At 46.6% G+C, this 27,432-nt stretch overlaps 1 protein-coding gene across 1 annotated transcript in view; it reads left to right on the top strand.

Moving 5' to 3' along the window:
* Positions 1–27,432, top strand: part of LOC127013456 (uncharacterized) — a 58,226-nt gene that overhangs the window by 17,311 nt on the left and 13,483 nt on the right. The window contains exon 3 of the mRNA XM_050892340.1: positions 15,262–15,629. Within this exon, the coding sequence (XP_050748297.1) occupies positions 15,262–15,629 (368 nt within the window). The remainder of the gene's footprint in view (positions 1–15,261; positions 15,630–27,432) is intronic.

Below are 27,432 nucleotides of genomic sequence, written 5' to 3'. Positions count from 1 at the left end.
TGCTCTCCAAAATGTCTGAGGTTGGAGACGGGATGCTGAGCAAGAGTGGTGGTTGGTTTTGATCCTGTCTGGTGATTCCTGTGTCACTATGTTTAAAAGCCATCCCTTTCACTGGAAGGCTCATCACGTGGTCTTTGGAGGGTTCACGTTCTTCAGAGTTATTCCTGGTCCCTTTAGATATGCAGGGCTGTGATCTTTAGGTATTATGGCCTAACATGCTTCAGGACATCTTAATGAATAGGACTTCATTAATGCAACTGAACCACTTAAAATAATACACAATAAACTACTGCGGGCTTCCGGGTTGTGTGCATCCATGGGGATTCTTGAGGGTTTGGATTTAGAAGACAGTTTCACAGAGGTCCCTTTCTAGGGGGGCACACGGAGGAGGAGGGTGGCAGGAAGTAGTGATGTCAAAGCAGTTGAGGATCACAAGGTCTCTCATCCCCTGGTGTTCCACAAGTGGGGCTATTTACACTGCTCTGTTACGCTGCGTTAGGGTCGGAGAATGGACTCCCACCATCCCTCTCAGTCCCACGTGTGGTCTTCATGGCTTTATGCTGTGGTGAACTCTCATGGGAAGACAGGAAGATAGGATGTCCTCATATTGGCTTGGGTGCATTCATGCAGACCCCAAAGTGACTGTTTTGATTCAAGGAAAACCAGCGATTTCCCTTGGTTTTGGGTCCTGACTGGTGGTGGTGAAGGTACATGAACTGCATGGGGAACCGTGTGGCAGCTGTTCATGTTCCTAAACCTGGCTGAGACTGCACGGACCTCCTCAAATAAAGTAAAAACATGCTCAAAGTTGCTGCACATACTTACGTCTTGCTTGCAGCAAGCCCTTTGCATCCAACTTGAGTAGCCAGGTGGACCAAGGTTGGCAGCTGTGAGAAAATACTGCCATGAGAGAGTGAGTTCTTCCACAGATTTGGCTTGTGTCAGTGAGAATAACAGTTACCAGCTAAACTGGGCGTTGTCAACTCAAGGCCAGAACTTTGGTGTAGCTGTGGAAAGAGCAGGCTGGCTTTGGCATGTCTGGATATTGACATGATGCATTTCCTGGTGGTAGGTGGTGGGAAAGCCCACATCTGCTGTGAAATGAACACAGCTTCCCTTGGAAAAGTACTTACCTAGATAGCGATGACGGACAAGTCTCGCTTGATAAATGTGACTTCACAGATCGTGTTTTCAGCCTCATGGAAAATGTATCTAACGTGTCAAACTATTTAAAGGACAGATCTGGAGGTATGAAGGTAATGCATTCTAAAAATAAACATTAAAACTGATTCTTGAGCTTGGGCCGGGTTATTTTGAGATCAAAATCAAGGCCAAGGCACTCCAGTATAGGTTTCCAGGTCATTTTTATTGGCTTTGTTAATCTGTGCTGCTTTTGAGGTAGGAAAAAATGGTAGTGTCTACCAGGATCTTTCCACTCTCTTCATGAAAGTGTGTTCCTAAGGAGTCCTGACTCTTCTGCTAGTCTTCTGTTTGCAGCCCTGTTGCTGTGTTGTGTGAGGCTCTTTTCCTTTGATATATCAGTTTACCCATCAGGAAAAAAACTTGTTTTCGTGCTTTTTGTATAATCAAGACTCTGGTAATTTTTTTCTGGGGTATGGTGATGTGTATGTAATGACAGCATGTGAATGACTTGCAAGGGGTATAGAAGGACTTTAAAAAGGTAATACCAAAATAAATAAATAAATAAAAAATTGCCGTCAATGTGAACCCAGATAGGCAGACCAAAAACGTAGCGGCTAACAGCTAACATCACTTCTTCTTGAGTTTTCTGATGTCTCACTGGCTGCCTTCAGCACTTGTGATAGCTGAGAAGTCCGTCCTGTGAGCACATCAGCTTAGCTGGAAAGAGACGGACTTGTCTGCCTAGCTGGAATCACCCTTGCGGTGCCCACGATGCCCAGGATGCTGCACGCGGGAGCAGAGGAGCCGGGCACCAGAGCCGGCTGGGCACTGGGGAGGACATGGAGGAGAGCGAAGCCGAGTTATGACCAGGCATGAACAGCCTGGTCCAGCACGGGAGGCAGCGAGAGTGTTTTGATGGAACCAACATCAGATGAGGATCTAAACATCCTCTTGATGGTAGTTTCTGGCATGTTTCTGTGGGTCTGATGCACTTCTGGTATGTTTTTCCTCTGTGAGTCTCCTACGTTGGATCTCCCAGATCTCTATTGCTGGCTCTCAGGTCCCGAGTCCGTTGTGTTTTGCTGCCAGGCCAGAGAGCCAGAGGGATGGAGCTGGAAAGGCCATTGGGGCTGCGCTGTTTCCTGGTGGCCCTTTTCGGGAAGGGGGCATCAGTCTTCTGCCTTGAAGCAGGGGTTTTCCCCTCTTCCGACCCAAACTATTCTATGATTCTATGATTATACTGCAGCGTGGGGGCAGCCTCTGCGGAGGGACGGAGCGGGGCTGAGCCCTGGCAGGGGCTGCTGGGGAAAGAAACGGGCTTTGGAATGGGCTCCCTTTTCCTGCAGCAGACTGTTCTGATCCCCCTGACCTGGGGGACGGCTTTGGGCACAGTGCCCCCCCCGCCCTGCCCTTAGCTTGCCGTGTCCTACGAGGACATAACTCTGATCCCAGGACCTGTTGGAGCAAGCAGCTGTGACAGGGCTTGTTTTTCCAAGATAATCTTTTATTGGGAAAGCGGCGTGGCAGATGTAGGTGAAAGGTGATGCTGGCCTGCTGCCGGCGCAGGTTGGCCGCCGCTTTCCCGGCTGCGTCCTCGGCTTTTTATAGCCTTGCTGCATCACGCCGCAGCTGCCACCCACCTCCCGGCGGCTGCGGGATCACGGGGCAGCGTTGGGACTGCGTGTGCCGTGTCGGCTGCAGGAGCACGCGCCGGCGGCTGAGTACGCCGCAGTGTTAGGTTTGCTGGGTTGCATCAGCTACAAATGCGTCTAATCCGATAGCCCGACTCCCAAAGAAGCAGTGTCGGATGGGTCAGAGGAGGGCAGGAGGTGTCATCTTCTTGAGAAAAAGCTGATTAAGTTTAATCTCCTATAATAAATTCTTTTAGAAAAATTTTTTTTTTTTGCTGTTTGTTAGCCCTGAATCACGAAGTTCAGTTGTTAGTATGCCACTTACTGTGGTATTCTTGATGCGTTCAAGTGTCCCCTCCTTCCTTCTTCTCTTTTTCTTTAACCTTGGGAGCTTCCTTCACCAAATATATCTCGCAGTCTGATTGTGTACCATGTGTATCAGCTTTGCATTCGCTATCTTAAGTAAATAGGGAAAGCGATCTGGAAAGGCCACGGACTTCCACTCCAGCATCATCCCCAAGAGAAATGCGTTCAGCCTAGGAAGGAGATTGGCAAAAAGGGTGTCTTGATGAGCAGTCTTCAGAAGGAAGTTATTTCAGGTATTTCAGCCAAATAGCCCTGAGAACTTAAGGACTGGGGCTAACATTGCTTCACTTAAGGAAAGATAGTATCACCTGCAGTAATCTCCCTCCATTCTTTGTGGTAAAGGATGTGCATCTACATGAAAACAGATCTTCTGTTCCTGTGTCCCTGGAGCAGATTATGACCATGAGAGAGAAATCCTGACTCCATTGAAATTAATGGAGAAGCTGAAGTGAGACTGTTTGCTCCTGCCAAGGGTAAGTCAGATGCTTAAGAAAGGCTGATCATCTTCTTAAGCAGCTCTTGCGAAGGAGAGGAGCGGAGCTGGGAGCGCAGGCAGCAGCTTTGCGGCAGGCCCAACTCGGGTGCTTCAGGCCGTGGTGACAGATGGATCTGCTTTTGGTGTTAATGTATTTGCATAGTAGGTAAGAGACATCTCTGACTTTACGTGTGGGTTTGGTAGACTTGCTGGTGGGCCTTTCTCCTGCTGAGAAGCCTGTGTGGAGGTTTTAGCTGAGCCTGGGGCAGGGGAGCCATGGAGGCGGAGGATGGTCAGTGCTGCAGGAGCAGTTGTACAGGCTCCACGCATTTTCAAAGCTCAAACTGATGTTTAAACAGATTCATCCGACCCTACCTTTTCTTTTTTTCTTTTTTTTTTTTTTCCCCTTCCCCTGGAGCAAATCAAAGAATACTCACCTGCATCGCTGTCTTGGCACAGCGGCAGAGGCAGTGCTTCCAGTAACGGGGCCGTGGCAAAGAGCAATGGGGGCAGTAATGCCTAACCATGAGATGCGTTGGCAGGGTGAACCCTGCACTGTGCATGGCAGCGTCATCCCTGCAAAAGAAAAGGGACCTTTTGAACTGGAAACATTGAAGGTCAGGTTGGACGGGGCTCTGAGCAACCTGATCTAGTTGAAGACGTCCCTGCTCATTGCAGGGGGGTTGGACTAGATGACCTTTAAAGGTCCCTTCCCACCCAAACCAGTCTATGATTCTGTGATTCTGTGACTGTAAGTTCTGCTGAGACTCATGGAGCAGGCCTTGTATGTAAATACAGTATTTAACTGCATTCACATACAGCAAGCAGTATGTGACTAGGAATTCCTTTGATGCCTTTAGATGCTAATGTAGTGATAAAATAATTCCCTTTTTCCTTTTTTTTCTCACAGCATGCAAGCTCTTCAGAAAACCTGGTTATTAAGCATTTAAGAGCCTGGACATGACTAAAATAAAAATATTAGTAGCAATAAAGGAGTGAGAAGAGGTGCAATACATTGTCAGTGTTGGAATAAAAATTAAAAAATTGCCTCTCTGGGTTGCAGGAAGGTTAGCTGGTTTTGTGTGCACATTCAGGCACCAAAATGATGGGGATGCCAACCTGGGGAGGTCATCCATCCACCCAGCTGAGGTGGAGCCTGGCTGCTGCCCTGTTTGTGTGGTGCAGGGTTGGTGGGAGGCAGCTCTGGGGATGAGGAGCAAGCAGCTGGTTCCCTGCAGCTCCCTACCACCGTTAGGCTGTATATTTTGCAAACACAGAGAGGGTTATACAGGAGCCAGATGTGTTTCAGGGGTCCTGTTTTTTGTGTTTCTGTTTTTATCCTCTTGATGTGGCTGCAGTAATCTTCACAAAGGATGGAGATGATGTAGGTGAAAGCAGAGTGATGGGAACAGAGACTTGGTAGGACTGACTTGGTTTTGGTGAGGAGGATTAAAACTGTGGTGCACGGTAGGGAGTGCTCTGCAAGTATGAGACAGTGAGCAAAACATCCTTTCACAAATCCATGGGACGGGGCAGGTAGAGATGGAGCCCAGTCCTTGATGGGAATCTTTGCATCAGCAGAAAAGGGATTCGCTCTTGGATATCAGCAGAAAAATGAGTCCTGGGCTGTAACTTCATAATGTAATTATATGATGCAATAAATAAAACTTTTTCATTCTGGATTTAGTTAAACCAATGCAACATCTATGTTTGGATGAAGCCTAATCCTCTGCTGTTATGAAATCTTTCCTAATATCAATATTTTCTTTCACTCAAGAAGGTCCTGAGCTCGTGCCCGTTGTCTTCGCTGAGCTGCACATTAAACCTCCCTGTAACAGTGGGGCAGGCATTTGTTTGGATTTGCCGGCTGAAATGAGTCAAATTATTCCATGGGCTTCGGTTTAATGGCAAACACTTTTTGTTATTATTTACGGAATATTGAACATGTGCCCTTAACAAGTGGGAGCTTTAAAAAAAGTAACAGGAAGACAGAGCTTAATCTGCCAAAATGTCTCTGCGCTGCTATTCCCAGAGATGTTTTGAAATCTTCACCTCAGTTGCCTTTGCGGAGCTGTGTGCCAGCCCTGGAGCACGTGGGGTTTCTCCTGGGCTCCGCGGGGATGCTCGGACGTCAAGCCAAGTGTGACAGTGCACAGGGAAAGTCATTACCACTGGGCTCCTGTCCGGTTCTTGGAGGAGGAGGCAGCCACTGAGAATTCAGCTTTAAAAGGAGCCAAGTATTAAGCTTGAAACATGTCAGCTGTGCGAGGGGTGATTTATGCTCATTAAAAAATGGCTTTTTCCTTCTTGGCCCTTACCCCTTTGCTGCTTCTCTACTAGCTTTGGGCTGGTTTGCTTTACCCGCAAAAAACACTCCCAGCAAAAGCAGTGTGTGGTTTCCTTTGGGTTGATGAGTTGAGCTGGTCCGGAGGAGCATGGAGAGGAGCAGCAGGCTCAGAAATGTTCCCTTTTGGCCTCGTTGGACCAGCAAATCAGTTTGGTGTTTGCGGGGCTGGAGCTGCGTTGGTTCAATGCCGCAGTGATCGAACTTCGCCAGCACTGGGGTCTTCTGCTGAGCCTTTATCCCACCGGTGCCTTCACAGGGCCAACTCTACCGTCCCAACTCCGGTGGCTGGCACATCTCTACCTTCTTGGACTTGGAAGCAGTGTCAGTATGGATGGTTTAACAGGGAGAATTGCAAATCCAGTTTAATAGAGGGATTTCAGGAGGCTGCAATGGTGGGGGGTTGATGAAAGCAAACATCAACTGTGAAGGAGATGCCTCCAGTTGGTTGATTTTATCTTTGAAAAGTAAGGGGCTGGTGTTTTCTGCCTTTTTTTTAATAGCATCTAATTAATCTCTCTGTTAGCCACTTTTATAATTTTAGCACAACTCCTTTGTTGCTGGAGTGGTGTAGTCTTGTGAGAATTTCAGCATTTGTTTGACTATAAAGCATGTTTTTAGCCTTCATGGTGACAGCCTAGATCCTGAAGGCTTAAAGAATAGGTCTAAGATAAAGAAGCAAAAATGTAACGAGCAGGAGGATTATTTTTGTAGCTGGCTTAGTGATTTTTTTTCCCTTTTATTGTAAGCTAGTAACTAATGCTGTAGACTAAAAATCATAAATAAAAGGCAGCAAAAAGTGACTGCAAGCTTCAGACTGAGCCCTGCTCGGGGAAGCCAGGATGGTTCACTATGACCAAGCCAGGTGTGGGAAGCCATGGTTCATTTTGGCCAAGGCAAGAAGCGAGTTTGCAGTGAAGTTTCCCAATTTCCCGGGAGTCCCGTGGCGGTGCCCAGCGAGGGAGCCCGGCACTGGGCTGCACATTGGGATGCAGCTGAGCAGCTCTGGAGATGGAGCAGCAACTCCATCTCGTACCTGTGAGAGCTCTTGCAGGTCTTTGGGGCTAGACATGGGCTGGTGGGAGAGCTAATGGTTTCCTTGCTGCCACGTGCCTGCATACGAGACTCAAGGAAAGAAAGAGGCCTTTGTTTGAGCCTGCTGGCAGCACGGGAGGTGAAATGGTGCCCACTTGGGTGTGAAGAGTGGGGTGGAAACCTGGGTGAGCGCCAGTTTCCAGTGGATGGGCAAATACCAAATGTCTGTTTTCTAAGGAAATAAAAGAATTAAAGAATTTTAAAAAATGTGTACTAATTAGGCTCCCAGTCAGGCTTATCTGCAGCTTCTCCTCTCCGGCGGACGGGACTGTAATCACCACATGGTTTGTGTGCCCTTGTTACAAGCTTTGCTGGGTATACGCAAAGCTCCAAAGTGGTTGCATCCCCACCAGGTATAACAAGTGCCTGTTGTTTCTTTTGGAAGAGAAGAAACCAGCTGGTTGGGAGGGCTCTCCCCTAGCAGTGTTCACGCAAAAATGGCTTTTCTGTGCGGCTGAGCTCTTTTATCATCTCTAATCTCCCATTTGGGTCTTTGTCGTGGGTAGTGGTTGCCTCCTGCACGCTTGTAGCAGCTGTGGAGTCACCAAGGGCTTTTCAGAAGTCGTGCAGGACTCTCGTGGGTTCCCAGCCGCCTTTCTTCTGCATTTGTAAGAGGCGATGCGACATTTTGGTCCAGCTATTGAATGTTCAGACCCAGGCAGCTTTGTCCCCTTGTCCTGAGGAGATTGCTGCTGCAGGTGTGGAGGTAGATATTTAAATGGTTCAGTAGCTTGAACTATTATAAGTGGACTTTTTTTTTTATTACATTTGATGTCAGAAATGGAAGAAGTACTGGTAGCACTTCATAAAATCTTTACAAACATGAACCCCCTCTGATTCCTTTTGATGGGGAGAACCACTACTGTGTTATCCCTGTATGTTGGTGACCAGGTAGCGATGATCTGTATCTGCTGTGGGCATCTCCTGGTTCAGTTGTTGAGGGATTACCAAGAAAAACACAAACTTGGTGATTTTACACCTATCATGTAACTCTGTTTTATAGCAGTGTAGGTCATGGGAGACTTTGCCCCCATAAGACAGAGCTGAACCCCCTCCAGCAACAAGGTTAGCAGCAGAGAGCTCATGGCTCCCGGTTACTTCCTTCAGCCCAGCATGTTGCCAGAAGGACTTTGCTCACAGATCTGTACCCACAAAGACTTCTGGAGGTTTGTCTTGCAATGAGGAAAATAGTGCTTTTGCCCAATTATGCTTGAAAAAATGTCCTGAAAGGAAGGGTGGGCCAATAAAAGCCCAAGCATAGCCCCAGGGGTGCTGTTGGGGACGCATTTTTGCCACTGCTGTGCGTTCTGCTTGTTGAGCTGTGTGAAGCATCCTCTCTGTGACGAGTCTGTCCGTCAGGTCTCTGGTGCTCTTGGTGGGATGAGATGCTTCTTCACACTTTTGACTGGTGAAAGCCTGCAAGAGGTCCAGCTGTGTCGGTAACTAGTTGGAGCTGGGTCAAGATACAGACCCAGCCCTCAAGCATGGTTGTCCTCAGATGTGGTTTCCCCTGTGTGCATGTAAGACCAAAATGAGTTGGAAGAGCAGAAGAAAAGGTAGAGGTGAAGCGTGAGGCTGTACACGCTGGAGTCCTGGAGGATGAGGACTAACGTACCACAAAGTATTGCAGTCCTTGTCCCTGCTCCACCTGTGGCGGGCACTGCTCTCCCTGGTGGGTTTTCAGAGGAGTGTTGCAAAAAGCATGTACTGACTCTCACTCCTCCTAGAACTAAATGGGATGGGATGAGTTGTGCGAGGCACCCTTGCATGGCCTTTTCCACTGCCTCCATCCCGCAGCACCGCACAACCCGCAACAGGTTATGAGCCCTCCTGCATTTCTCAAGGCCCATGGGAAGCAGAGAAGGTTAGATAGATGTAGCTTGGACCAGTGTGGCCCTGCTTCTGGCAGGGTGGTGACCTATCTGTACCTCCTTCCCGGCTGGTGCAGAGGGGCAGGAGAGCCCCCAATAAGTGTGACATATCTCATTTGCTGAAGAGAGAGCTGAAGGATCTGCAATTGCTCTTGCAGTGTGGCCAGGTACCACGTTGGGGTGGTGACATTGGTCCTCCCTGGGCTGACTGATGTGCTTCACTTAACAAAACTGTCAGAAAGGTCCCTTCCTCCACCCAGGTGTGGGAACCTGCCTTTCATTTTGATGCACAGATCTTGACTTTTCTTTTGATAGTTGAAGTTGATGAGTAGAGATTATGGATTTAAATGAGACTCTATTTAAAAAAAGCAAGCAAACAAGCGAAAGAAAAATCCATTTCCTCCTGCACTTGAAGGGGCACAGCTTATCTCTGCGAGCTTAGCCTGAGGGCCAGCATTTCTGTAAAACAGCTTTGAAGCCGGAATCCACAGTCCTGGGAGAGCAGGAGGCATGAAGTGCTGTCCCTTGCTTTACATCCCTCTGCATCGGATCTGCAAGTCTGATTTTCCCCTCATGCGCATCCCATGCCAGCAATATTTAGGAACTGAGATCAGCAATGGGTACCCCACCCTGCAGTGCCCTGTGCTGCGGCGTGGTGGGAATGGGGAGCTGGAGGGAGAGTGCAGGGGTTACAGCTCCTCTGGTCTCACCCGCACCCAGCTAAAGTTATAATTGCAAGGCAGGGGCAGTTTGTGCTGGGGTCTTGCACAGATGTTCTGAAATGAAAGAAGAAAAAAAAAAAAAGGCTAGGCTTTTTTTAATGAGTCAGCTTGTTATTGAGTGACCCACGCTCTTGGAGCATCACTGGGCGGTCAAGTGAATGTTCCTCCTACCCAAGAAGCCTGATTGCATCTTAGAGGGAGCGTAGCCGTTGTCTGAGCTGGAAGTGGTTCAGGGCTGAAATGGTCATTCTTGATAGACTTGGTTTTTCTGTGACCTTTCAATTTTTCCAGGTGAGGCAACTCAGTATCTCTTGAGAATGACACTTTAATTCATTGTAAGACATCTTTTGCAAAGAGGAGGATGTATGGAATGCTCTTTTCCATATTAGAGGTGATTTCAATAGCATGAAATAAAATGATTTTTCTGGGTACTATCACCTACTAAGTTGGGGAACATTCCTGTCTTGAATACTATAAAAAAGCTAGTTAATATTTACCTTACAGTTTGTTCCTTTGGTATTTTCTATGCAACAGTCTTCCGTTTATTAGGAGAATGTCTCCCCCCACTCCTCATTAGGGAACATTTTAAAGTTCTTTTCTTTTAGTATGACTATGCCAGCTGGTGCAGGTGGAGCATAAGGTTATTAAATCTTACTTTGAAAATGGTCCAAGGTGACATTAGGTGCTTAAAATGTCAGATTGTGGGACATTCGCTTAAAATTTTTCTTTTTGTCTTCAAAACAAAAAGGGTTAGAAGAACAGGGTTCGTTGTAAGGCATCTCAGCCGTGTTTTAAATAATAGCATCCCTACTTGTGATCCTCATTTGGAATCATTTTGTGAAGACAAAATAGTATAGTCATGACCTCCATTTTGTGTGAGAACTTGAGCCGTAAAAATGCAGCACCTTGGTCTCTTGGGTGTTGGTTCAGGTTGGTTGGCAGATCCATACTGAGTGTGGGTGAAGAGTCCTGGATGGATGCAAGGGAGAAGAATTTGTGTGATGATACCTTCAATGGAATATCTAGGCTTACATTTTAAAAAGTGCACTTTCTTGTGGAACTATTACAAGAGTCAGTAGTTCTTGGAAGCATTTTTATGTTGAAATTTATGCGTTATCAAATGGCTCATCTTTGGGCGGAGCATAGGCTGCCGTTCCCAATCTACCGGGCAATCCTTCCATGCTTGTCTTTCTCCTTCAAACATCTTTTGGTTGGAGTTTGCAGGAAGGAATTGACTCTTAGGATGAAAAATGGTAGGGTGGGACGTGAGAAATGGTTCTTGCCTCTACCTTGTTTTCCTAAAATACTTTGTCATACAAACAGTGGGTTGTATTACAGAGGGTAGCTCAGACTGGTGCAAGTTTACCAACTCTTGAGGGTTAATGAGCAAACTGTAATGGTCTGCTCGTGATTTGCACTGCTAATTGGGTGTGCATGTGTCTTTGCTTGGTCACAGACTGGTGGAGCATCTGTGAAGTGCCCCCCCTGACCCCCCCCCCCCCCCCCCCCCCCCCCCCCCCCCCCCCCCCCCCCCCCAATTAGTCATGTCCCAGCCATAGCTGCTTTTTCTGATCTAGGAGGAAAAGCCCTAGCTCTAGAGACTGCCTGGGATGCAGCTGTTGGCCAAGCTTGTGAAGCCCTCAAAAGCAGTCAGGCTACTCCAAGAACTTGGTGTTGCTGAGTGAGGCGGAAAAGGAGAAGCAGCCTTTACTTTTTTTTTTGGGGGTGGAGGGGGGGAGTATAATTTGTTTTTAGGGTTTTGTTTATTTCTCTGTTATAAGGACATAAATATTATAGGCACATGATAGAAGAGACTGTTACTGGTGTCCTTCCATAACTCCATAAAGTAAACAAGTTCATGTTTCCTCACTGATAAACACAAGTGCTGTTGACCTGAAAACCCCTGATTTTGCCACTTTCACTGCTATGCCATGTTGAGTCTATAGCTCTTTTAAAATTACATGCCTAAGAACAGGGAGGTAACAGCTAAGGAGAGGTTTCGGAGATGACTTGAGCTGAGTCACTAGCTGGATGTTATTGCAGGGGATAGTCTGGGCTTGATCCTGCCCTCTTCCTTCCACCTGCGCTGGTACTGAGCCTGCTTTTGCTCACTAAACCAGGAGAAAACCATTCCCTCGTGGTAGCTGGGATACCCACTATAGTGAACTGCTGCCTTTCAGCAAATACACCTGTAACCATTTGCTTAAAACAAGCTGGAGAATTTATAGAAAAATAGAAAAGTTGGGGGTTTTTCTTATTTTTTTTTTTCCTCTGCTGAGTAGCATTGGCTTTGATAAGCAGTCTCTGCACCTGGAAATGTTCTTCTGCATGGGGATGTAACGAACCATTTTGGGATGTTGACCTTGTGTTTAGGAGGGGATTTCAGTGTTGGCGAACTGAGCGCATGCTGCCTGTGGTGCCCGGTGGATGAAGCAGTGGAGGCGAATGCCGGTTGCATTCTTGCCCATCATAAAGTCGCTGTTGGAGCTTACTACAGCAGATCATGAGGTTTAACAGGTCCCTTACTGCACTTAACTCACATGGCTGGGTTGTAATGAACATACTGAAGTGGAAAAACAGCCCTTTCCTTAAAACAAAAAACACAGGCACAGAAAACACCCTTTGTTTTTTAGAATGAGCCGTTGCACTTGGGACTCTATAATGGTCAAAATTTAACAGGTGGAACTCCTTATTCTTCTCTCTTTCCCCCCGTATTTCTTAACTTATTAGCAATGAGTCTCTTAACTTTTTTCATGTGGCTATTAATCATTCAGGGGCTCTGTGTAGCAGGGCATGCTTTGCTCGCTGCTGGTTTCCTTCAGCCCATGTTGACTTGTTCTGGCTGCCTTGGAGAGGAGCCATGGGCTCAGAGTGCTCCTCTCCGTGTTGAGGCTGATGCCTTATTTGCTCAGAGCTGGACGCATGCTCAGCGCATCGTATTTTTTCATGTGGGTGATTGAACTCTTGTGTACGAGTAACGGAGTTAATCCTCGTCAAGGGATGGGGAGGATGAATGTGTTTTTCAAGGGATGGGGAGGATAAATGTGTTTTTCAAGTGCTGGCCCATGACTTGCAAAATCTGGATGTTCTTCAGGGCTTTGCTGCCAACCTACCGCATGAACTTCAGTAAGTTATTTAGGGCAAGACCTAAACTGTTGGTGTTAGGCAATACTTATAGGCAGTCTGCAAGGAAGACCCTCCGATTTGAGCGGGAAGCAGAAGGCTGCTGAGAGCCTGGAGTGCAGTGAGCTGGAGATGGATCTTCATAACAGGCAGAGTGCTTAGCCTTAACGACCTGGCGCATTTTAAGGGTAGAGTCCAAGGAACTGGAAAGTTGACTTTTCAGGCATCTCTCCTGGGCACAAGAGTTTAAACTTCATCTGCATCCCAAACTGGGAAGCACTGAGACAGTATCTTCTCCTTACATCCAGGGGTGGAAGGTGCTGAGGATCCTCCATACCGTGAAGGAAGATGCTTAAAATGAACGTTAATCATCTGTCATTGGTGTATCAGTTGTCCCAACCCTTATAACCTGGCTAGAAAAGACCATATGTTTATGTAAAAACACGACATGTGCAAGATGCTGGTCACTGAGCTATTCCACAGCCTTTGGGTCCCGCTGCCATCCCGCTGGGCTTGAAGGCAGATGATGGGAGTGATGTGAGTGGTGTGGTGTATGTGAGGTGGGGGGAGAAATAAAAGGAAGAAAACAAGAAAATGATGTTTTTGCTCATTGGACAGTGAGGACCGTTGGGCTTGTCTCCCAGGAGAAGCGAGCAAAGTACATATTGACACATCCGTGGTGGAGACGGGACAAAAAGCCCTGCTGCTGCTCCGGGCACAGCACGACAAGGGGCTGGGTCTACGGGGCAAGTCTCATTTCTCTGGTGACAGAGCTTTATCTCTGTTTGCATGCTCATATTTTACAGGTAATTGGTTTATAGAGAAAACCGTTGGCTCAAGGATTTTAGGCAGGTGTTCTTGCAGTAGAGAAGTAGGTTTTACAGGCATTTTGAGTGCCATATAGTCATCAAAGTGGCTGAGGTTTGCTGTGTAATTGGTGGGATGGGAGTTATTTTGGGGGATTCAAGTCCTTTTCCAAAATGTTTTCATCAGCTCAGGGGTTTGGGTCAGACCGTCTTCAGCTTCAGTTCATTTAACGGGGGGGAGGTTAGGGAATGTTTAATTTCCTAACTCTTCCTATCACTGGAAAAAAAACTAGAAGCAAAGGCAAGGCAATTCAGATTTCTTTTTCCATGAATTAGCAGACTTCAACTGCAACTTCATCTGCGAGCCTGTCTACAGACTTCCAATTGCCTTGTACTGACTTGCGTGCTGGGTTTTGTAGTTAACAACTCAAACACGTTGCAAAGACACTGGATTTTCATGGGTTACGGTGTCGTCCAGTCCCGTTGGTGGCATCACGACCCAGGTTAGCTTGGGTTGCGGTAAGGCTGCATCTTTACTGCAGAGAAGGCAATTTTTGTTGTTTTCCTTAGGGAGGAAGAAGTTTTGATTCAAAGCAGGTTTCTTACTTGAGGTGATATAAACATGATCAAAATCAGTGGAATTTTATTTAAAGTAAACACATGATTCTCCTAATCAACCCTTTAAAGAGAGCATCTGGGGAAAAAGTGATGAGGTTTTGTGCATTTAATTATTCACTTGATTTTTTTTTTTATATCTGATGACATTTCCACTGTTTGAGGATAGATAAGACACTATTGACACAATTAGAGAAACAAATGATTATCACACCTTTTATTTAACCCTGTGCTATTTGATCTATTTGCTTGCACTTTCATTACTCCTTTGCTTGGTTACATTACACAATGATATCACCTTCCTGTGCTGCTGCAGCTAAAACAAAGCAGAAAAAAACCCCTTTTGGCTCTCAGCTGCTCTCTGCTGTTTTTATTACAGATGAACTAGAAAACAGTGTCGGGCAAAGAGTTATTTGAGTTTCCTTTCAGTGCTTGCTAAGCATTATTTCCGGGCCTGGCAATCGCCTGTGTTTGTGCGACAGTTTTTGTATCTTAAAATAACAAACAAAAATCCCAACAACTCTATTCCCAGCATAATTAGTAAAATCAGATTTAAAAAAAAAAAAACAAAACAAAAACAACCCCCCCCACCCCCCACATTATGATGGCTTTATATACGTCAAATCCTAGAATCTTTATGACTAATTCCCTGGGTATTTTGAGCCACTTTGCTGGAATGTGTTTATTTTCTTTGCACGTAGAGGTGGGAAGCGTAACTCTGCCTGGTAGGAGGTCAAAGAGGGTTGTTGTACTCAAGAGCTACGTGTTTCTGAGATGTGGGGGGTAGGAGCCCGCTGATGGATTGGGCCAGACCTCAGCACGGACTCCTGACGGTGTGATGCTCCTGACGGTGGATGGACATTTTCCTCTGAACTCAGGAAGGCAGGTGGTCCTGCTGACCTGCTGCCTTACAACCCTTTCCGTCCCTCTCTTCCTTGGTGGAGAAAACACCTCATTAGTTTTAGAAGGGGTGGGGAAAAAGGAGAGGGGAGGAAAACTGTCTCCTTTCCTCTGACAAAAAAAAAGAAAGAGCTGTCGTGTAACAGCCTGTCCCTTTCCTCTCTCTGAAGGTCCCAGCCCCATGCTTCCCACTGGTCCGGAGTAACGTTTGGAGGAGCCCAGCAGCGTGGTCCTTTTGGTAGCTCCCAAGGATTTTTAGGATCGCAGGATGTATGGACCCCCAAAACTCTCTGGAGAACATTGGCTGCGGATAAAAGCATCTGGAAGTTCCCACCGTCTTTTTACGCTGTTTTTTCCTGGGTCACCTCATGTCATTTGGGAAGGAAGCCTCTCTGTCCTGAGGATTATAGCAAACCGGTCACTTACTGGAATACCTCCCCTTGCGTTTTCTCAAGATGGAGCCATTGCTTTACCCAGCAGAAGGATATTTTTTCTTCTCCCAGAGCTTTTCCAGTGCAGCTGCGCTCATGTCCAGCAGGTATGTAGATGGTTTTCTCATTCACTAGCCAGTTTGCTTGCCTGATCTTTAGGCGTTCAATCATTTTGTTTCCTTACTAGCTTCTGCTAAAGGTAAGACCTTCCAAAGTCCTTGGTGCCTTGCTCTGGAGGTGGCTTTTCCTCGTTAGGATGCAGACCCAATTTGAGATATAGGTTTGTGTGGAGTGGTGGGGTCAGCTTCTCCTGAAGGTTTTGATGCCCAACCTGAGCCTCGCATCTGAGGAGGGGGATGGAGGTGCTCATATTTGCTGCTCCTTATTCCTCCTCGTGGATTGCCCCGGACTCTCAGGCAGCTGCCTGCTGTGTTTGTAACCCACAGCTGGCACCAGCCACGTGTGGATCAGCTTATCAGGCTTCGTTGTCTGGTTTCAAAGGAGGTGACATGAGTGTTTAATCCATTTTCCTCTTCTTAATTTAACAGTATTTCTGCTGAAGAATGTCATTTTGAGGATGATTTATCACATAAAAAAGGAGAAGGCTTTAAATTTTGAAATTAAAACTATTCCTATTCAATATAGACATGGATAACTCAATAGCTGTAGTGATAACAACCAAATTTGCATTTTTATAGTCATTTACAATGAGTTAGATGTTTTTGTGAAGGTGACAAGCTTTTTTTCCATTTTCTCTAAAACCAGAACCGGATCATTGTGTTGGTCTCTGTGGGTAGCAATGTGCTGCGAAAATCATCCTTTTTGGCAGTTGTGCTGGTTTGGGTTGAATCTGCTCATGTGTGCTGGCGAACAGATAGCCCCTTCTACAGGGTAGAGAAGAAGTTAGTTATTTGAATCTAGCTTAACTTATTTATTATTACTGTATTGTCCTGGTTTTGGCTGGGATAGAGTTAATTTTCTCCCTAGTAGCTGGTATAGTGCTGTGTTTTGGATTTAGCAGGAAAATAATGTTGATAACACACTGATGTTTTTAGTTGTTGCTAAGTAGTGTTTATACTAAGTCAAGGATTTTTCAGCTTCTCATGCCCAGCCAGCAAGAAGGCTGGAGGGGCACAAGAAGCTGGGAGGGGACACAGCCAGGACAGCTGGCCCAAACTGGCCAAAGGGATATTCCCTACCATATGACGTCATGCCCAGTATATAAACAGGGGGGAGCTGGCTGGGAGGGGTGGATCGCTGCTCGGGAACTAACTGGGCATCGGTCAGTGAGTGGTGAGCAATTGCATTGTGCATCACTTGTTTTGTAAATTCTAATTCTTTTAGTAGTATTATTGTCATTTTATTATTATTATTATTATCATTATCCTTATTTTCCTTCCTTTCTGTCCTATTAAACTGTCTTTATCTCAATGCACGAGGTTGTTGGTTTTTTTTTCCTTTCGATTCTCTCCCCCATCCCACTGGGTGGGGGGAGTAAGCGAGCTGCTGCATGGTGCTTAGTTGCTGGCTGGGGTTAAACCACAACATATACAAAGAGGAGGTGCTGAAGGAAAAGGGCTGAAAATGCTTTGCTATACATTTATTCTGCATTCCCATCAGCATTTGTGAGGCATTAAAAATTTCATCTTCTTGCTTCGTAAGCGCAATTTCGCATCAGATTAAAGGAAGGAAATGGGGGGGTAGAGCGTGTGCGGGGGGGAAGCAAAATTGGTCGCCTCGCGCTTGAATTTGACTGCAACCCGTAGGCCAAATGGAGATCGTAGACAAAGATTGAGGATAAAAAGGTTCTTTGCTTTAACTAGCAGGAAAGTCAAGTGCTTGCTGTGCCTGTAAGAGAGGCTAGAATTAACCACGGGGATTTGGATGTGGTAGGTGAAAAGCAGCATCATGCCAGGTTGGTGGGGATGGTCGGTGGTAAATCCCCTTGTGACACGGTCATGTGCCAAGACAGGACCTTCTCCAGGAGGACTGCCTGGAGGCTCAGCCCAGCAGCGTCTGCAGGATCCCACCCCTCAGGGAGGATGGAGACCCCCGGCGTTGCTTGCATGGGCTTTGTGCTCTGCTGCAGAGGCATCCCCTGGGACCAGGACATTCAGTGTTTGACTTCCCCCTGCTGACCTGTGCTCCTGCTTTGCTCGCTCAGCATGTTGTAGTCCAGCTCAAATGACATAGAAAATGCACTGAAAAATGATTGTGTTTCTTCTGCATGATGCCTCTTCTGTGCGTCTGAAGGCTTTCTCTGATGGCCAAGAGAGAGAAGAAGGGCAGTTAAGAAATCTATATTCTGCAGCTGACTCCTCCAGTGACTCCATCTGTACCTCTGGTGAAGTCACCAAATAATTTTATTTGTTTGCCTGGGTCCTATTTGTTTTGTTTGTTTGCCTGTCACCCTGTGAAGGGTGATAACATTATGTATAGTGGTATTTAGGTTTTCTCTTCTCCCCTAGCTTTTTGTCCTTCAATGCACAGAAACAATTTACTAAACCTAAATAAACGCTGCTGAGATTCACCTGGGCTCACCAAGCCAAACTCCACTCTCATTTAGATCTGCTGCAAAATGCTGGTTTGCAACTCAGGTTTGGTACGTTGCTGCGTGTTGGGCAGCAGAGCTGCAGTCACCCACTGAGGTGCCCCTGGCTGGGCTTTCTCATAGCTTGGGCATCCCGGCATCCCACTGTCCTCCCAGCCCTGCTAGGTCTTCTGCTGGTGGAGCCAGAGGGAAGGCATGGCCGGTCTGTGCAGGATCTGGCCCCGGGTGAGCGGAGCGGTGGATACCACCGTAGAGCAGCCCCGGCGAGGGCTTTGCTCAGAGCCTTCTGATCCTGTGCACCAAATTAAGAAACGACTAAAAATTGGGCAGGCCCCACTGTGTGGGTTGATCAGGAAAGTTGTTCAGCCCATTTTTCTCTCTCAGGAATACAGAACACAGCTTTCCCATCACCGAAATGTCTGGTGTTTTATTAACTAGCTCCTAACAACTTCTAAGGCACCTAAGAAAGAAGGATCACTGGCAGTGCAAGCTTTTTATCTACAATTAAAGCAAACACCATTGATATCTGTAGTCCTTTATTTTTTTGTGGCCAGTTGTTTGATAAAGACGTGGCAAACCAGATCTCCACTTGTTCCTGTAAGATGTGAAAAGGTCCTTTGTCAGCAGTGCATTGCGGTGGAATGAGCTTTATCTTCTGTATGTAACTAGGAGCTTGGGCTTTCCTCCTTGCAGGCAAAGAAAAAACTAGTTAGAGCCCTGAACACCTCTAGAAGACTTGGAACATACGTGCAAAATGTGTTTATTGGTCTCCTCCTGGCCCTTGTTGCTCAACCTGTTAGGAAGAGCATCTCTATAATTTGATGCGAGGGAGTTCCTTGGGTTTCCTCTTGTTTGGAGAGCCAGAAGGGGTGTAATCACCACTTGTACACAGATTTCTTCTTGAGGATGAGAAGAAGCTTTGGCCACAGTTCTGGAGTACAAGCAGTGCTCAAGGTCACCCCAGAAAATGGGGTAATAGTTGCTCTGCTGCAGTGGTGCAGTCGCTTTGGTGCTTCTGGAGATGCCTGTTTGGAGACTGCACAAAACCTGCCCATTACCTGGGTAACCCAGAGCAGCCCCAGCAGTGCTTGTCCTCTGCGTTGCATGGGTCTGCGCTGACACCGAGCAAGGAGAAAAACCATGGTAGATGTACCCTGAATCTTGCATTCTGCATTGTCCCTTGCAAAGGGAGTCACACAAGGCCTTGCAGGCACCTGAGAGCCTGCCAGTACCTGGGGGTGGCCTGAGAATTAGAGCTTGGCGAAGAACGATGTTTGGGTTGCAAATTTACAGCTGTCTTTTACGGGGAAGAAAAATCATCTCAGGTTTTGTTCAGAGCCGGTCTCATCCTGCACAGACGAGGGGCAGCTTCAAAGGGAGTGTAATTTAAGGGCTTTCCCCTCGGTCAGCACGAGCACCTGGGCTGGGGGGCTTCCAGGTGCATCCCTGGGCGCTAGTTAAAAGATGAACTCCATCAGCATTTAAAATGCTTGCTGGTAAAACAGCAAAGCCTTTCAGTCAGCAGGCAGAGCGTTGGGTCAAAATGTCCTTTAAGGGGTAGGTCTAGGGACAGATGCCTGTTATCAATTAAAAAAAAAAAAAATACAAAAAGCTTCAGTTTGGCTGCTTGTGAGGGTAATATATTCGGGTGTGTGTTTCAAAAGCACATAACTGATTATAAAAATCACGGACGGGCTAAGTCGGTATTAATGATGGTTGGATGACAGTGAAAAGCAGCCCTGGCATATTGCAGGGATGTTCTTGTCATGACTAACCCCTCTCACTCTCACTTGAGAGGAATTTTTTAGTGCCCAGCACAGACAAGCACTGAAATTGCAGATTTGCAGAAGTTGTCAAATCTTTCCCCAGCTGGCAGCAAATAAAGGAATTGCAAGTATTTATTGGTTTAGGGGAAAAAAAAAAAAACCTCAAAGCTATAAAATAAATTTGACAATGAAGCTTTTTTTAGGGAGTCTTACTTTCTTTGTGGTTTTGTGACTCGAATGTATCGAAGCCTGGCAAAGGAAGAGGATTTAATCTACAGATGCTGTCTCTTGCTTGATGGTTTCCTGCTTCTAAAATTACTCCCAATTCTCTGGAATTGGGGCTGAAACTAGTTTCAGCTTTCAGTTTGTGGGCAACCTACCTTACCACTTCAGCAGGCTGGATTTGCAAGGGTTGGGGGCAGCAAATGCAAGTAAGTGCTTTTAAAGATTCATAGCTTGTCTGCCAAAAGTCCATTTGCCACTTTAAAAATATTTACAGCTGAATCTTTGGATTTGCTTCTTCCTCTGCTTGGGGAAAATGCTGTAGCTGCTGATGCTGAAATTTTGCTTCGATCTTTTGTTCCCTGTCCTGCCTGGGGGGGTTTGGAGGAGAGGGTGCCCAGGGTGAGCGATGCTGATGGACCTCTGCTCATCCTGCTGCTGTTGACCTCAGGATCATGGTTTGGAGGATGTTGGCTTTTGCTCGCCACGCAGCGGCAAGAGCCAACCCAAGCAAAGCAAATTAATTGTGGATCTCAGTCCTTAGGTTGTGCTAAAACCTTCAACCCCTTTTGCAGCACGCGTTTTCGCTCCTTAGGTCTGCCCTTCTCTTGGGGTGCTTGCTGACAGCATCTCGGCGTGTGCCATTCGTGCCCAAACTTCGTGCCCTCATTGCGGGGCATCTAATTGGGGGTACACAATGCTGTAGTTCTATTTATTTCTATTTCTATAAGTAAATATTTATTTTTAAAGGTCTGGAATAATCCTGCTAGTATGTGTTGAATGGTCCTCTATTTATTGCTTTGAGATGTTGCTCGTTGCTTTATATTGACTAAAGCATCACAGTCATTACTTTTAGAATAAAGATCTTTCTTAATGTGTGATCTTTGCTTTTTCCATGAGCGCCTGCATCTGCAGGTGCTGACTTACTATGCACAGTAAATACTTAACTATCTGCTGACTTACTGTGCTGCTTCAGGTTGCAAAGAAGCAATGAACTATTACCACAAGATGTATCATTGCTAAAGCCAGCAAAGCAAGAGTATCTGCTCGGCTCCTGAATCCTTTGCATTGCTTTGAGGGGCTCTGCAGAGCCGAAGGTGTCGACAGGCTGTTTTCTTGGGCTCCCATCTGCTGAGCAGCATTATGTGGATTAATATTGAGGAACTCGTAGTGAAATTTGTCTCATGCCACGAAAATGTAAAGACTCCAAAGCTGGCTGGCATCCCAAGGCTGCGAGAGGCCCTTGGAGGGGCCGTTGGTGAAGGTGGCAGGATTTGCACCGTCCCAAAGCTGCGAATGGGACATGATCTGAAGAGTTTGTAATTAAGTTTTAATCATCTCCAAGCTGGTCTGGTTGCTGATTTTGGGTGGCAGACAAAAACTGCCAAGCAGGAATGGCTGCCATGGGGCCAGCCTGCCACCAAGGGAGGGCATCTCTCCAACCTTCTGGTCCTATGGCGTGGAACCCAGTTCAGAAACACAAAATACTGTTTTGGGCAATTTTTTATTCTGAGGGTGTTTCTTGAGCTGGAAGCAAATCTCGCACTCAGCCTCCTGGTTTTTCCCTGGCAATGTTTTGGGGATCCTGTGGTTTCGCCAGCTCTGCTTTTGCAGGAAACCATTGTTGCGCTGCCTGCTTTTTACCTTTGCAGTGTCAAAGCCAGGAGGTCGAATTAGAGACCCAGGGCTCCAGAAGCTAAAAGGGGACCTGAGCGTGTGCTCTGCTGCTGTGCAATAAGAAAACTATATATTTTTATATAGTTTATGGTAGACAAGTTGGGGGATGAGGCAGAGATGCATCCCAGCCCTGGTGCCTCTGGAAGGTGGACCCCTGCCCACCATCCAGGTGAGAGTCCCGCTCCAGCGTGGGCTCAACACCCCAGTTTGCCTGGTCAAAAAGGAGTGCTGGGGGCCTTCACTGGGGTGCTGAGCGATGCTGGGACCCCCACACTGCCCCGGCTCCCTGTGGGCTACAAGGGCTTTTGCTGCCTTTCGGCTCAGCCACCTCCACAGCATGGATGTGCCCTCCTGCCCCCTGACAGCATCCTTGTAGCAAATGGATGCTGAAGTGCCATCACCCTCCCCACTGGAACCATTGCTTGGTTTTCCTTAAGCTTTTTGCAAGGAGCAGCTCTTTCTGCTGGGATCCCTGTGCAGTTTTATCCAGGGCTGCATTTACATCAGCATCAGGTGGTTTTCATTTGACCTTTGCCCTGCTTAAAAATTAAATACCGAGGTATTAGGAAGAGAAGTAATCTCCCAGATAAGCATTTTTTCCCTGCTCTTCTGTAATTCACGGGGGAGCTGGCTTACTCTGCCTGTGGATGACTAAGGAGGAAATTCTTTTTTGGTTAGGATAATGCTGAAAGTTCACTGGAATTTTTTTTATCATGGGTTTATCACTTCCTCCCTTCAAATTCCTAACTCTTACTGTGCAAGGCAGGAAAAAAGTAATGGTGACCACAAGTTATGGAATTTGCCTTCTGTGGAAAAGATGCTGAACAGCTAAATGGTGCTGTCAGGTTTGCCATGGTTTGCATGGGGGATTTGCTCCATATCCAGTTATATAAACAGGCTGGGAAAGAGTCATGAATATTCTAGCAGCTACCATCTTTCAAATGTGGTTTTTTTAATGTTGGAGTTAATTAATGCTCATATCTCTTGAATATAGGTGAGTGTAAGCCCGCTCATTGTACAGATGGGGAGGAGGTTTGGATTTATCGCAGGTCTCTGAGAGACGGCAAGGTCAAAGTCAAGTTTATATGTAAAGAGTTTCTGGTTCATCTTGTTAATCTCCATACCTCCCTTTTTTATAGAGGGGATCTGGATATGTGTCTCTAGAGAACACAGATGGAGTTCGGCCAGAGAGACCCTGCCTTTCGGTTAAACGCCTGTTTATTCTCGCAGTGTTTGCTTCCCGGTGGTGTTACGGTGATTGCACTGTCGATCCTTCTGCAAAGGCTTGACAGTGCTGCTGAAAAGCTTTGACACTGCAAAGCATTGTTTACTTGTGAAAGTATTATTATAGTTTGAATATCTATTATTCATCTCTTGTGCTAAAAGTGACATTATATCATAAAATTGCTCTTAGATTTCAGAGCTTTGAGGAAAAGCTGTTTTTTGTCCCTGGCTCCCTGTCACAGTGCTGGGAAGTGCTTTACCCTTTGTATCTCTGTAGTCCCCTTTTATGAATTGTGAGTGACAGCAGGAAAGTATAAAAGAGCGCAGAGGAGCTGGTTTTGATGTTCATAAAAGGCTTTGATAAAAGATGCAGCACATAGACTTGATATGATTTCCTATTTTTAACTTCTTAAGAGCAAAAAGCGCTCAGATCCAGTATTTATGTAAAAGGGGAAAGAGGGGGGCTGTATTTCTTCTTTTTTTTTTTTCTTTATTTTTCTTTTTTAGGACCAGGTGAATTAAAATAGTAAAGTGTCTCTCTTCTGTGCCCCAGTAAAATTTTGCTTTCTTCCATGAAGCGTCTATGTCTGTTTTCCGTGATGCATTGGTAAAGCCAACCCCGTGGTGTTAACGGTGGGGATGATGCTGGAGGAGACCAGCTATGGTTTCGAAGGCTCCTTGGTTGTAGGCTTGTGCCTTCAACCTCCTGGTTACGGCTGGCTCCAGTGGACCCACCAGCCATGGTGATGTGTGTGGCGAGGCATGCGCTTCCAATAATGGGTCTCTCCCCTGAGACCTGAAGAAATAAAACATGGGAAAGCCAGGGCAGCTCCTCTCCTTTCTCTAAAAGTCACAGATCACAGTAAAGGCATCTCTGTAATAAGTAGCTTTGCTTGCTCCATAGAGATGAGAGGCTGTGTGCAGCCTGGGTAATTGGGGTTTTACTGATGAAAGTGCTTGTCATTATTTCCAGCCTCCGTGTTGCAGTCTCCTCTTTAATTTTGTCTGCAAGCATGGCTTCCTTGTGGTGGGCCTGTGTACTCATGCATATTCATGTGCATGTACATATGAGCACATCCATAAAACTTCATCAGGTGCTTGCCTGTGTGCGTGTGCATAGGCATGCCCAGATAGAAAATATGTGTGAGAAGTGCGGGTAGCGCATGCATGGCATTGGTGCAGTCATTTGCATGATTAGGTTCTTCATCCATGCAAGGGCCTTCACGCTGGATATCAAGACTCCTAATGATGGCAATGTGCAGACCTGACCTTGAGGTCCACCTGATGACAAAAGTCATCCTCTTGCTCAACACCACATTTTCTATTTTATTGGGGTGAAATGCCTTGAAACACCCTGTGCAGGGGAGAACGGGTCCTGTTAGCACCTGGAGAACCCCAGGACAGAGCAACATTGCTGAGTCTCACCTTGCTGCGGTGCTGATAAAGAGTTATCTGGATGGGATGAGCACAACAATAGCTGTCAGTAGGGGTTTTGAGTTCTTCAGCAACATGCACTCATCCAAGGGGCCGTTCAAGTAAGGTGCTGGGTTTGAAGTAGCTGGTCTCGGGCAAAGACATCCCAACCTCTCACCCATCTGAGGTGAATAAGCACCTTCTGCTCAGTTCCTCACGCAGGAACTTTTATGTGAAACCATAAAAATGAAGGGAATTGCCAGCCTTGGGTGGTCATTGGAAGATGCTGAAAAGTGTGTTTGCTTGCGTGGTGTCTCCCTGCCTCTGCTGCTCCTCTGTGAGCTTGCAAAGCTGGATGCTGAGCATCTACAGGGTGAGATGCTCCTTTGGGATGTGTTGGCATAGCATTATGCCTACTTGATAGCCTCGCCTCTCATGTGCACCTTTGTCGTGGTGAGTCCCCAGTTATATCCCAAATGGAAGACTCCAGGAGTGTTTAACTGGGCCCACACGTGACTTTATGGGATGAATAAATTGAAATCACCATGTCTGAAGCACAGTCTTAAATTTTTTCTTGGCCCGCCTGTGAAACCATGTAACACCAAGTGCAAGAAGGTGCTGTCATCCTCTGCCACATGACTTGTTGGACTCGGCTAGCTTATAGCAGAAGCGTGTCAGCACATACAGGTCTCTTTTCAACTTCTGACAGGTTGTCCAGTTAGCCAAAAAATTTGGGTATCCTCACTTATTCTGTGAGGTACGGGAGGACTTTGTTGTGCTGTTAGATTGGTTACTATGGTAAATTGGAAAAGCTGTTGCTGAATCCCGGAGAGACAGAAGGGACAGGTCAGGGTAGGACTTGTTGAGCCGAAGTGACACCGTGCCATGCCCTGCCTGCGGCAGGTTGGTTGCATGGGCTCAGACACCCAGAGGTGTTTGCACCCTGCCGTGGTGCACGCTGTGCAGCAGCTCAGGTGCTTCAGTTGCATTTCCAGAAGCAATCCAACCGCCTCGCTGCGAGTTGGGGAGGAGCGGGCTCCAGAGCACACCAGGGGCTCCCCAAAACCTGGGGCTCTGTGGCATTGAGCAGAGCTGTGCCAAAGCATCTGATGAAATGTGGACCTTGGCTGGCAGGAGCTACGGTTTTCCTTCTTTTGAAAGAAGCTAGGAAAGGTGCCCCAAAACAACCACCAGAGAAAGTGTCCAGATGAAAGGTCTGGTAAGCGTCTGGGTCCCCTCTGCCGCGTTTTCAGGCTCTTCTGTAATCAGCTGTCATTTCGGGATCTGGGCATATTGGACCTCAGCGAGTATGGATTGAAACTTAAACAAACAGTGACTCTTCTATAAATATTTAGCTCACACTGTTTAGGAGCTTCTGGGAGCAGGAGACAAATTTAAAGTTCATGACTGTCTAAAAAAGCTATCGGAGGATGGCACTCGGTCACCAGATTGTCTGGCACGCAGGCGTTGAATAGCTATTCCTCCTTTTTCTTTTTTCCTGAAGAAAAGAATGTATTTAAGCATCCTTCACAGAGACATGAGGTTGCACTCTTCCAGTGTTTACACAGCTGCATTGGAGATTCGAATCAATGCAAAGGTCGTCTTCAGCTTGGCTGGTTGAGCTGGGTGCCCAAGAGGAGCCATGGTAAGGAGTAAATAGATGATGTTTCCTGGCCCTACGCCTCTTTCTTTGCAAATTTGGACTAGTCATCTGAAGTACGTACATCTGCGTGGAAGAGGGGGATGTGTCTCTGAGTGCTTGCTTTTATCTCGCCACCTCAATACCAGGACAGCAGCTTGCGCCCGGGCTGGCTGCTGATGAAGGAGCTGGGGTCCCTGGTGGGGCTTGTGTAGGCAGCGCTGAATCTTGGGTTGCCACATTGTTCCTGCTCTTGCAAAAGCCTTGATAGCGAGGTAGACCTATCCCTATCAGCTTTTTTTGCCTTTTAAATATGAAGATAATATCCTTTTTTTCTTTGCAGAGTTCTTGCAAGTATGGGAAAGAATGAAACATGCTGATAAGAAACGGTATCAGTAGCCGAGACGGGCAGAGGCACACATACTTTGAATAAGCAGGGAACTTCACCGTGCACAAGAGTCTGGGATTATTGATTAAAAAGAAGAAAAAAGATCAATAATTGATTATTTTCTTTCTTTCTCCCTTTGCTCTTCTAATACAAAGTACTTGCAGTTGGACTAGATGATGGTTGTAGGTCCCTTCCAACTGAACTATCCTAGCCTAGCCTAGCCTGCTAATATAACAATAAACCCGAAATATTTGGCATGCCCTGTGAGATGCTTTGCAACTGCTCGCACCACCCCTGCTCCTGGTTGCAGCATCCTGGGGCTTTCTGTACCAGGATGCTCGGCATGCCCTGTCCCTGTGGTCGACTGCTTTGCCTGGAAGACTAATGGCAGAGGAGCAAATGCAGGGGAAGGACGGGTAAGAAAAAGGTAAATTCCTCATTTGCCAGCTCCTTGAAACCACTTTTGGGGTTTGAGAGAAAATGTCAGTGTTTGAGTTGGAGGTGGTGGCGAGCTTGATGGTTTTTCTCTTTCAATAGTTTCTTTTAGCGCCCTTCCTAATTTAAAAGGAGGGGTTTAAATTATTAATGTTTTACCTCCAAAGCAGAGGGATTCCAAAGCCTTTGGCAAATCTCTGCTAAAGCATCTAACGTAAGAAAGAGCCTCATGCTTTTTCCCAAGTCCGTCTTTGACAGAAGCCCCTCCTTGTGTCTATGAGAAGCACTAAATCTCCAGAGGTGGACAAAGAGCTTGATTTATGTAGAAGGTAATTTTCTCCAATGGTGTTTGGCCAGAAAACATAAAGATGATAATGATTTTTATTTTTTGGCATAGCCTTTGCAGATCTCTGTGTTTCTGCCTGTTGCTGAAGCAACGCACTACCGCGAGTGAGTGCCAGCGCTCGGTCCGGGATGCTCGGGTGCTGCCTGCGAGGGATGGGTGCCCTTACCTGGTCGTTTTGGCCCCAGTCCCTGCAGCATCCTGGAGGTGAGAGGCAGCTGAGGCTTCACCAAAGTTGTAGTTAGAGCTCAA

The sequence above is a fragment of the Gymnogyps californianus genome, chromosome 2 (genome assembly GCF_018139145.2).
Source record: "Gymnogyps californianus isolate 813 chromosome 2, ASM1813914v2, whole genome shotgun sequence".
NCBI lineage: Eukaryota > Metazoa > Chordata > Aves > Accipitriformes > Cathartidae > Gymnogyps > Gymnogyps californianus.
This window is presented reverse-complemented; position numbering and strand designations above follow the sequence as displayed.